Consider the following 11,954-nt stretch of genomic DNA (forward strand, 5'->3'; position numbering starts at 1 on the left):
GGTTATAGTTTTTGCTTCTTCCTATGTAATAAAACGTCGGAATCGGATCGTTTATCTCCAAATTCACGTCGTTATCCCGGCTTATGTATTCCGATTCTTTGTTACTCGCGCGAGCGTCCAAAGACGGCTCTTTTGTGAGAGTAGACAGTTGGCGATTGTAAGGGGTTGCTGCTGGATGGTGCTGTGGTAAGGGACGCGCGGGCGTGGGCGCGTAATAATCGAGCCACGCAAAGTCCCTCTGCTACGATCTATATTGAGAAGGAAAACCAGATCCCTCCCTTTCTTCCTTGCTTGTCGTTCGTTCGTTCGTTCGTTCGTTCGTTCGTTCGTTCGCTCGCTCGCTCGCTCGCTCGCTCGCTAGCTAGCTCGTTCGTTCTCTTCTCGTTGGAGGGTCGTCGAGAAGACCGGTTAGACCTTGGCCGTCGCCGTCGCCGTCACCGTCGTCGAAACACGCTTCGACGCGTTTTCCATGTTCCTCGAATCTTTACCACCAAGTGCGCGTCGTTCTTCTTTCAAAATGAATCCTTTTCAAATTCGCTCGCATTTTTTCCTTTGACAAACTCCCTTCTTCACTTCGATCTCTCGTGCGTCAGAAAGGAAAGAATTTCAATATGATCCGAAGGCAAGATTCCGATTCCTTCGACCTATCGAAATTCTCAATTACGATGACGAGCACCGATTTGAATGCTTGGCATGGTAGTTACGTTGGCACTAGTTGTTTGTCCTCGATCTAGTCTCCTTAGAAATTCCAAGGAGATGAAGGAATTCAAGATGAAAGATTGGCAAGCCTCGACATTTTCTACTTTTCCGCTCGATCGTGCCCAAGAAGAAGAAAGATGGAATAATATCTATTAGAAAGAAATGAAATTTCATCGATAAGAATATGGAGAGTGAGTGGAAGGAAGAGAGACAAGTGTAACGAGGCATGCATCTTTTTCTACTCTTTCGTCGTCGCCCTTCGTGTCCTCCTCCAGTGGCTTTTTGTCACTCGAGGCCACTCGATTTCACTGATTTATGCCCGGGATTCGTGCGATTATTTCACGCGCTCTCTCTCCCTCTCTCTCTCTCTCTCTCTCTCTCTCTCTCTCTCTTTCTCTCTCGCTCGCTCGCTCCGTCAGCGCTTCTCTTTATTTAGCGTGCGAGTTCAAAGACATCACCGACTCCGAGAGTGACTCAATGTTTTCAATGTGAATGGTCGCAGAAATAGATCCTTCGCAGAAAAAGAGAGAGAGCGAAAAAGACGTACGAGTAAAAAAGGGAGAGAGAGAGAGAGAGAGATCTTCAAGATCACACGTTGGATCGTTGTATAGAATTCGTTTATAATGGAGGATCGCTCATTCGGGAATTACCCAACAAGTAAGATCGAGCTATACTTTTATTTTTTTCTTCGATTTTTGGCAATATACCTGCTTTAATGAACCTCGAGCGTACAACATTTTTTTCCTTTAATTTCATTACCTTCTTTATTATACTCTCCAGACTAATTACTTCATTAAGGAAAATTTGAAAGAGAATGAAATACGCGGTCGTTTGCGTGCCTAAAAATTGTCTTCTCAAATAAGATCTCAAGTTCAACTTTAAAGAGCATAAGTATATTGTGTAAAACTATTGATGCATTAGGAAGAATGTGAAGGAGCGTGCGTGAGCATTTTGCCTTGGGGCTTGACGCATATTAAAACTCATCGAGAACGGAACGAAACGGGATTATGACATTGCGAATAAATTTTTTTCTTTGTCGCTCGACAAAGGGGAATTTCATTTTGAAACGCTTTCGTTATTGATCCGACAGGAAGAAAATGAGATAAGCTATTGAAATTATGACTGGTAATATATTTTCGAGGAAGTATATTCGAGTATTCGCGTTGATAGAACTTATCTTTTTCTCCTGAAATTACGTCAAGTATGTACGTTGAAGAGATTCAACTCAAAACATAGTTTGATACGTTGCATTTATTCAACGATAAAAAGTCGTCATTATGAATATTATTAAGTATAAAGCTCTTAATTCTGTATGAAAAGGCGATTATTCGAATTTCGAGGAGCCCCCCTTTAATAAAAAGAGAGGATTAAGAGGGAACAAAGAACGGTGATCGTTTCGAGTCTGGAGTCGATCGTCTTGTCGAAACAAAGTACGACGAATAGTTATCCAGTGTTGAGGGTGAAAAACAACGACGAAGCTTCGTTATAATAGCATCATCCGGCGTAGGTAGCTAAACGGCTCGGTTTTCCTAGAAGCACTCGGTCCTTTTTTTCTCTCAAGATTATCTAAATTTATCTCTCGAGAGCTAAAACGCAACGTGCAACACCCGCTTTCTCTCTCTCTCTCTCTCTCTCTCTCTCTCTCTCTCTCTCTCTGTCTCTCTCTCTCTCTCTGGCTCGCTCGCTCGCTCCTGCTTCGTGTGCTTTCTCCGTCGTCGTCATTATCGTCTCTTCTCGTCGCAAACTGGACCCGAGAACCGGCCTGACATTCGCTGCCGTCTCCTATCACCAACAATTATCCCCAATATCTCGCATGATTTACCGTTGCACCGTTCCGCACCGAGCCCGTTCGACGAATTAGACCGATCGAACGACTCTGCGTTCGACAGGGTGTGACGATATACGTATTCTTACGTAAACTTACCTTTCCTTCCAATAGATTCAGCTCGGATAAAAGCCTCTTCCGATTTGGCATTGAGTTTCGTTATTAACGTTATATAGTGGTTATGATTATATAGTGTCTGTCGATGGGATCGATCGTTCCCAAGTATAAATAATGAAATAATTTCTCGTATCGGTCGGTCGTACAAGAAACGTCGGTTGTACAAGAGTCCGCAGGGTGTCCCCCGATGTCACCGAATAGAAAGAATGCGCAAGGTGTGTCTACGTCCACGGCTCTTTCTCGACTACGTGGGTGTCCGTATATACGTTAGCTTCGCGGTGGCTCGTAAATTAGGCTCGCGCGTAAAACGAGAAACGAGAATGGAAGTTGCGTGTCAAGAAAGTACTTACTCGGTCCAAGAGATATCGCGCTGTACGTGTAATTCTTAAGCTACAGGCAATCTCAAAAAGAACACCTTTTACGGATTCTTATGGACGTTAAAAATCAATTCTTTAATGTTCCTTGATCCTGCGTTTCAGATTACCATCACCGTACAACAAGCAATCGGGTGTCGGTGGTGGTGCCGGGGTTGGGCCAGGGGGTGCGACGAGCATACCTTTACCTGCGACGGTGGCCGCAACGAGACGATGTCCTCCGGACAAAGTCAGACCTGCCCCAGCTCCCACGCATCAGTCTCCTCTTGGTAAGTTTCTATATATAACTTATAACTTGTAACTTTCTTTATATAACTTATCTCTTACACATTTCTATCTTGCCCGTCACTCTGCAATGCGATAAGGAATGATCGTTCGATTCGCAAGAATTGAAATTATTCCCGTTTGTCCGCTTCCGACTAAATAACGAGACTGCGACGTAGGATTCTCGATGGCGAGGGTTAAAACAAAGGCACGTTAGTGCGTTGCCACTTGACTGGTCAGCCGCAAGAAGAGCACCTTAAATATCATCGAGCTTGAAGCAGTAACGGGGCATGGGCGCAGCAAGGTGAAAGCCTGCTATGAAATAAAAGGCACGAGGAAGAGAGAGAGAGAGAGAGAGAGAGAGAGAGAGAGAGAGGATGGGGGAGAGGGAGAATGCAGAGAAAAGGGAAGCCCAACGAGATCATATTTTCTTTCTCTTTCTTCCCTCTTTTTTCTTTTTTTTTGGTCGACCCTTCTTCATCCTATTCGTGCAAGCTGCTTTTAATGGAAAGTCATTAGCAGCTGACTCCATCCAACGGTTACTACGGGCGAGAGATATCGTTCGAGCATGCTCTCTTGATGTTGACGGCCTGTCTGGTTGCTCCTCCGACTCGTCTCTTCCGTCAACAGGCTTCTCATTCGCGATATTCTCTCTCTTTCTCTCGCTTCATCCTCGTACGTTCCACTCTATCATCTCTTTTACTGTCTTTACTGTCAGTCGATAGAACAGATATTCATGGACGTTCGCATCGAGCTCATATTCTGTCGACTCGCAACGACTCTCTCTCTCTCTCTCTCTCTCTCTCTCTCGCTCTCTCTCTCTGTTTATCAAGAGGTCAAGAAAAATAACTTTGTTTCGACAGTCGATTGGCGTTAATTAGGTATCGATATCGAGTTAACGAAAGTTAAAAAGAGACCATTAGCCAGCGAGTAGTCTACGAAGAGGTTGCTTTTAGCAACCCCTTGCACATTTCTGACTGCTGCAGGAAAACGTCCGGACCACCATGGAAACAGGGAGTTAGAGGGGTACGCGAGAGATATTCGTCCTCTTCTTTAAATATATGGACTCTCACGCACTCTGATCGTTTCACGACTGCTGCCTGCACGTGCTGTATTTTGTGTTTGTGTGTGTTCGCGCGCGCTTGCGTGCTTTACGTTCGCGTTCCCCTATCTCGCATTGCTTAGCCCATACGCACGGAGATATTACCTACATCCATTGTGTAGGTGAACGTTCGTAGGTAGTTGGTACTCGCAGGAGAGAGAGAAATGGGGTGCCACCCCATACTATATACTTTACCCTCGACTCCCACGTTTCCAGGGCGTTCATGGCCAGATGTGCAGGCCGATTTACAGCGGTACTCAATTCTATCTTTCTCTCTTCCTATCGTCCGCGTTCGATCGATTCGTTCGAGATACGTGATATATGAAGAAATAACCGACAAGAACGAGACATTAAGTAGGTAGACACGCGTAGATTTCTATATATCCTACTTCTCTATTCCCTCGTTATTCCGATTCTGACAAACGTGATCGAACCTAACGCGCTAACGATCCTTTGTTTACATGGTTGAGCGTCTCTATCAGAGCCGAGGTTTTAAGGGGATGCGCCTATGCCGTACCAGCTATCAAAGTGCGCGTGCCTCTGGCCCTTTCCAAGAGAACTCTGATAGCTGCGGCGCAACGTAGAACTACGAACGTGCTACGGCGCGTTCAAAGTTGCTACGAAACGGACCCTCACCAGCGGCCTTTCTAGCTAGATAGTTTAGGGCCGGTCTGATAGAGAGGAGCGCACGCGCGTACGGCTAACACCTCGCGTGTCGCCTCGTACACCTTCTTTCCTACAAGTAACCAACCATCTATTGCTCCACGAACGAATCGCGAGCATTTTTCTTTGCTCGATCTCGTCTCGTTGCTCGATGAATATGTCCTATTGTTCTTGCAACTTTGCCAACGTTCCTCGCACCCACAATCCGATCGCAACGGTCTATCGAATTTGTTGAATGGTACGATTAAGATGATCGTTACGAGCTCCATGCGAGAGCCAATGAAATTTTGAAGAACATTCTTGGCGGGCTTCGAAAAAAAAAAGAAAAAAAAAGAGAAAAAAAAGAAAAAAAAGAAAAACAGAACAAGTAATAACGATAGGCTCGAGCCTCTGTAAAAGAGAATATCCCCTTAACAGCCAACGCATCGTTCCGGATTCGAAAGCAAGCTATTCGTTGACCTCGAAACGGAGCACGCGACGGACGGAACACGAAGATAGGATCTTCTTTGAGAAGCGTTAAAAAGAAGTCGGTTTTCGAGCGAATGCAAACTCATTGCGTGACGGCCGTTTATTTTAATCTGTACTAACGCCGTTCATAAATACACAGATATATTCGTACTTGTGGCTCGCCTACAACTTTAAAGATTATTTTTACAAAACTCGTTGCGACCGTTTTGTTTTGAAATAAATTTTATCGGACACGATAAAGGTTATTAAAACGTGAAATAATTCATATCTCGTAAGATATACGGCTAGACCTTGCTCTTTGATGCCGACAAAAATCTACCATTTGGGCTATCCCAAAGTATACACTCATAGTGCCCTAGTATATATGCGCGAACGAGAAAGAGAAAGAAATAGTTGAAATAGTCGAAAAGTATGAAATAGTTTATATTCTTTGTGATCTCACCTTAAGCTCGGTAATCCTATAGGAATCTACCCCAAAGGATGAAACACCAAGGGGAGAAAACGTGCTGTCGTATCCGTCCGCGATATAAACTGTCTTTCGTTGCGCTTCCTTCTTTCCGTGTAAACGGGCCATGATGGAAAAAAGGGAAGAAAGAAGGCCAAGAAAGACAACGAGAGAAAATTCAAGCCGTGAAATCACGAACGCGGGCACACGTAAGACTCGCAACCGGTCTTTAACCCCAAAAAGCGAACGAGGAATATCAGTGATTCTCACCTCAAAATCTACCACGGATGAGTAAGAACTGAAAAGAGAAATGATATTATCTCGCCTACTTTATATCTCCCATTGTATTATGTATGTAAAATCGTACGTTAATTTCCAAATTGACAATCTTATGTTCGAACAACGGGATCTTGATCGCAAAATAATGTTTTTACTACAGAAGATTAGAATACGTTTCGTAAAATTATTCGATATGAAATCTAATAAAAATTGAACAGCTTATTGGAATTGATATTTTCGATCGACGTTATACAACGATCGTGATTTTACGTAAAGATAAAAACAAGAAAGAACCACTGACCGAATGTTCAGCGACCCTTAAATCTCCCTCTTCTCCTCCCTCGTGTTTTCTTCAAACACACATACACACGCGCGCGCGCACGTGCTCATTCTTTTTCTCCCAGGGTGTACCTTTCTCTTTCTCTCTCTCTCTCTCTCCCTTTTTCGTATAGGTTAAAAATACTACCCTATACTAATTTTTCCTCTACCGGTTTGGTGCTACAGGTTTCGAGAATCTTACTGGCGATGATTCGTTCTCGCTGGGCGTGCAAAGGAAAAAAAGAAAAGTAAGTCGACTCGCGACACAAGAAGAGAGAGAAAAGTCAGGGTCGAAGTAACTTTTAGCGCGAACAGGGCCGGCCGGTCGCCTTGGTTTTACAGGATGATTCAAAAGTACCGCATAAATATCGCGTTTATTATTAGCGATTCGTTTCCTTTTCACGATCTCAACCGTCTCTCCTGTCTTTTTTCTCCTCCTTATTCAGGATCGGTAAAAAGTTGCGATTAACGACGGCACGAAAGGACATTTCTTGAAAATCAATCTTTTTTATTAAATATTATTAATAATTGTATAGAAATAACACACTTGCGTAGATGGGTACGTATACGTCGGCGGTGTGTATGCTATAAAGAAAAAAAAAAAAAAAAAAAAGGAAAAGATTTATCGAATTAATGATCGACAATATGGATGTACGTAGTCTATGTACGTTATCAGATAGCGAGTCTTCAACATTGACGTTCGTATTCGTGGAGTGCAGTGGTGTAAAACGGATGCAGGGGTACGTCGTCGTTGACAGCGAGAACATCGAGACCGCATACGCGATGTAATTTGTGTCTTTAGAAAAGCGCTTTCCACCCCGTCTACTACCCTCGATGCTGCGCTCCTTTGTCCGACTATTGCGCGTTGGAATATCATCGTCGCACTACTACATATCGAAAGGATAGACGAGAGAGAATTTGAGTCGTATCTATGGAAATTTTATTCGCACCGGATCTCTCTCTCTCTCTCTCTCTCTCTCTCTCTGCGCTTTTTCTCAGCCGAGAAAGTAAGGAATATAGTTCGCTTCCTCTTGGATACTTATAGAAACGATGCGTTCTTCTGTTTCGATTAGCTAAAATCATATACTAAATCGTATAAAATCGTAATGAGAAATAATTAATTTCTAATTCGTAAATCAAAGTGAAAGCGTTCGAGAGCGGCTGAATGAATTGTAAAGACTCTTTGAAGAGATCCAGAAGATGAAATACCCGTATCAGTCGACTCTCCGTCGATCGGTTTGAATTTGGAACGTAGGCAGAGCATGCGCGTACTTCCGCGTCTTTTTTCAACCTGGCTCGCGTACCTCTACCTACCTACCGTAGATGTATTATACTACGTTCATAGCTACGCTTAATCTCGTTGGCCGAGATGTGCCGTCGCGACACGCGCACCCACACGTTTCCGCTTTTAAGGACATCACGTCTCTTTGGTATAACGAATTCTCGCGCACTCCTCGTGCGAGGATAAACGAGCCGTCGGAAATTATAAAGTCAGTTTCTTCGCGACGCGACGCGCGAGCACAGGTGTGCGCGAGAACGGTTTCACGCGTCTACACATGTGCACGACGAATCTAATTCGAATTTCTTCCTCTTCCCCTTGCTCGTCTTCTTTTCCTTTCTCTTTTCTTTCATAGTAACCCGACGAAACAAATATCAACGACGAGTGCCATCACGCCATATCTCAAGTACGTATCCCGAATAACAATATTACTCGCATTAGATAGAAACGTAGACGGAGAGAAAACTCTCGCGCGGGCCCTCAATTATTTAGTTAAATAGGCAAGCAAAGCTCCTTTCGTTAGTCCCTATCACGGATGATGATTGCGGACAGATGGAGATTTTATCGGAATTGAGTATATACATAAAGTAAGGCACATAAATACGTACGCATGGGAATAGGCAAAAGTTGTGATATATCATAGTATAGATATAGTGGCTGGTATATTTGCCAGGCGGACACGGGTGTTGAACGACGGAAAATGGAGAAGCGAAGAGAAAATAACGGCCGTACAGGGTGAGGGCCAAAAAGAACTGAATCCCTTCCTCGTCTTCTCTCTTGGCATCCCTCTTCGTGTTCCTCTCAGTCTCCCACCCACCCACCCCCTTTCTCTTGCCCATATACATGCTCTCATCTCTTTACCTTTTTCCTTTATACATGCGTGTACCGTCGGTCTCTTTCCCTTTCTCTCTCGTTTCATTTTCCATCGGCTTTTTTCACCCTCTCGCTTACTCGCTCGGTCGCATCGAGACACAGGTACTCTCGCAGCGTCGCGCTGCGATCCGCGTCGAGGGCCTTCGCGTGGTTTTTACACGGCTTATAGACGTCGTGCTTTCGAAGACGACTACTGCTACAGAGATAGAAACCCGAGAGAGAGAGAGAGAGAGAGAGAGAGAGAGAGAGAGAGAGAGAGAGAGAGAACCGACGCTTTCCTTCGTCATCGTAAAATTTCCAAGCAGTCGTTCGCCGAACGTCAACTCGTTCATGATCCCGCGGGAAAAAGGAAATGTTTTGCGTACGATTCGTACGCGAGAGGAACGTTCGCGAGGGTGGTGGTACGTCGACGACGACGAGGACGTTGGCAACGGTTCGCTTTCTTCGACAACGACACGAGATCGGTGAGCAAGTACCTACATATGTATGCTTTTGTTTCGTTTTTCTTCCAACGACCGAGACCCTTCTTGTCTTGTTTACCTACCACTAAACTCTCTCTCTCTCTCTCTCTCTCTGCCCTTCGCTCCAGACTCGTCGGTGTCATTATACGGAAATAAGCCTCATCGAGGCAACGAAGGAATCTTATTGTCTTTTCGGTAGAAATACCTAGCCTAGTTTATTTACAACAATATGTCAGCTTTATATATTCTTTTATCCAATTTATTTGTTCCTTATTAAGCGATTCGAGATTCGAATATTCATCTTGAAACAAAAAATGCTTGGTTCTAATTTTTTTAATCCTCTTAGAAACTTCTACCTGAAGGTGGATCATCTTACTTTGTTTTGTTTGGGAGGAAGATGTGGATTGGATTCGGCTAATCCTTCGAAACGAGTTTGAATATGTCAACGTAAGAAAGAAGGGAAAGATGCTGAACTTATAGAATGTGTTCGAGTCGATGGGTGAGTCACGATCGTCAGTGTGACACCCTTCGGGACTTTGCTTCGAATCCCACGGGAGAAAGTGAGAGAGAGAGAGAGAGAGAGAGAGAGAGAGAGAGAGAGGCGAGAAACGGACGCTTTGTCGAGACAACCCTCGTGCTAATTCCTATTGACGGCCGCACGTGCGTGAGCTTCTCCGACAATGAGAAGAGAGAAAAAACGCAGCTGACCGAGCCCACATCGAAATTAAATTGATTTTTTGAGGACGACCGAACCGACCGAGGGCTGGACCAACTTGTACGTATCTTCGCGATCGAGAACGTTTCTAAGGGAATTGCCGAGTCGCTGTACATACATGGATAGATATATCTATGTATAAACTTTGAAATATTTGGAATGCAGCTTTCACATTTTTACGCGCCCGATCGTTATCGTAAATGTGTACCCATTAACAATGAGAGAAGCATCCTAACGGATACTTTTACAATGGATCAGACGGACGATTAGCCGATAATAAGTTCTTCCTTGAAAAAGAGGGCTTAGTCATCGACCGAGTCGTTGTCCGAACTGTAGAGAATGCGTAATGTGTCTGCTGCCTGCGTGCCTGTTGAAGCGAGAGAGAAAATGTCTCGAGCAGTACGGAAAGTATAAGGGCTCTTCTAATCCTTGATACCGGTTCGTTGTAAGATAATCGAGGAGCTAGGGAGTAGTAGTCGGTGGTAACGCTACTTCTCGGCTTAACGTCCGTTGAGACGGACACGTGTCTCCTCGATAACGAAAACAGAAGGCAAACTTGGAGGTAATTTCTACGAACGTTTTGTACCATTTCAAAATACACTTGCGTCAAAGTTCACTTTCGATGCATCCATGATATATGGTACCCATGTTACCGTTCCCTGAAATCATTTTTATTTTCTAAGAATGAAATTGTGAAAAGTCTGATTCGTGGAAAGAAATACTCGAGAAAAATATAAATGAAGTAATTTCATGCGCGGTTCGCGATTCGTTTCCTTTATCGAGTGCTTCTCAAATACGCCGTTCGTCAGAGGCTTCTTACGAGTATCAGGGTAGGATAGCAATAGCTCGTTGCGTGGACGAGATCGTATTTTCAATTTCGAGGAAAAAGTTGACGAGTTTGTTCGAAAGACTACAAATCGGACCTTTCTCTCTCTCTCTCTCTCCCTCTCTCTCTCTCTCGCTCTCACTCTGCTAGAGCTCGTGGCGCAAACGAAGCGAAAACTATGGGAAAATTGTAAAGCGAGAGGAAAGCTCGGTCAGCGAGAGTAACGTCTTGATAAAGCAGAAACGATATTCGCGCCGTTATTACGCCCGAGTGCTTCTCAAATAGAGGCTCGTTAAATTACGATTTCATATCGTAAGACTAGCGATCGGCCGATTAGCTAAATCTATCTCGCTAATATTACTCGTTGCTTTTTATTATTTCCCATTCGGCTTACTCCGCTCAATTTGAACTTTTATAACGGGACGAAGAGTTTATAACAACGACCGGCGAATAAAGTTTACTATCGAACGAAATCTCATCGCGATAGATGTGTATTCCCCCGAGCGATCGATAACGTTTGAAATATCTGCATACGCGGCCGATGGTAGTGGTACTCTAGGAGGGTGTATAAATATCAACGCGGAGGTTTATTTCGTTTAACGAGAGTTATCCATCGAAAGAGTTACCGTAGAACACGGCCGAACGAGCGCGTAAAACGACCTCGTGCGATTATTATTCGAATAATTATTTTATCAAAGACGAGTAAGTCCGAGTAAGTTTTACAGGAAGAGTTTTAAACTCCGTTCAGAACGGCACAACGAGCACTTATCGATATATTGTACTCGGGCAAGAAGGCCGCGCTCGTATCGTCGTTTTATCGAGTCGTTTACACGACGGCGACCAAAGAAACGATCGCCGTCGACTCTATGGTGTAAACGAATTAATCTCGCGCGCCGAGACTAAACCGGATAATACTGGTAGAGTTTAGCGGCTACGAGTCTCGTAAATGAGGAATAATAGCTACGTATTGGAACGTAGAAAAGGGGATTCGTTGTTATCCTTTTTGCATTTTTAACCTTTCAGGAGGTCTGAAGCAAGGGAACGGCGGTGTGGGGAGTGCGAGCAGTTCGAGGAGTACCAGTCCGAGTCAACAACAGACACTGCAGACCGGTCTGTCCTTCATTCCACAGCCGAGGGGTCAGAACGCGAATCGGCAAGGCACTGGCGGGACCCCAAGGTGATAATAAAACGCTTAGAATTTAGATTATGATTACCGATTAATCGGCGGGTCTAAATTTCCTTCGTT

General features: G+C 44.3%; 1 protein-coding gene and 1 long non-coding RNA gene across 8 annotated transcripts in view; one reads left to right on the plus strand and one right to left on the minus strand.

The window, feature by feature from the left end:
* Positions 1 to 11,954, plus strand: part of sick (sickie) — an 83,439-nt gene that overhangs the window by 42,302 nt on the left and 29,183 nt on the right. For all 6 annotated transcript variants that reach the window (XM_035887918.2, XM_035887920.2, XM_035887922.2 and 3 more), the window contains 2 exons: positions 3,121 to 3,284; positions 11,732 to 11,885. In XM_035887918.2, coding sequence (XP_035743811.2) covers positions 3,121 to 3,284; positions 11,732 to 11,885 — 318 coding nt within the window. The remainder of the gene's footprint in view (positions 1 to 3,120; positions 3,285 to 11,731; positions 11,886 to 11,954) is intronic.
* On the minus strand, positions 86 to 2,875 carry LOC146873153 (uncharacterized). Of its 2 annotated transcripts, none has more exons than XR_014983796.1 (2): positions 2,624 to 2,875; positions 86 to 848 (listed from the first exon to the last, which is right to left on the minus strand). It is a non-coding gene; the product is annotated as an uncharacterized LOC146873153 (long non-coding RNA). The 2 variants fall into 2 exon arrangements; XR_014983797.1 differs by lacking the exon at positions 86 to 848 and adding an exon at positions 1,904 to 2,481.

This window comes from Vespa mandarinia, chromosome 2 (assembly GCF_050613455.1).
Source record: "Vespa mandarinia isolate Hongniang chromosome 2, ASM5061345v1, whole genome shotgun sequence".
NCBI lineage: Eukaryota > Metazoa > Arthropoda > Insecta > Hymenoptera > Vespidae > Vespa > Vespa mandarinia.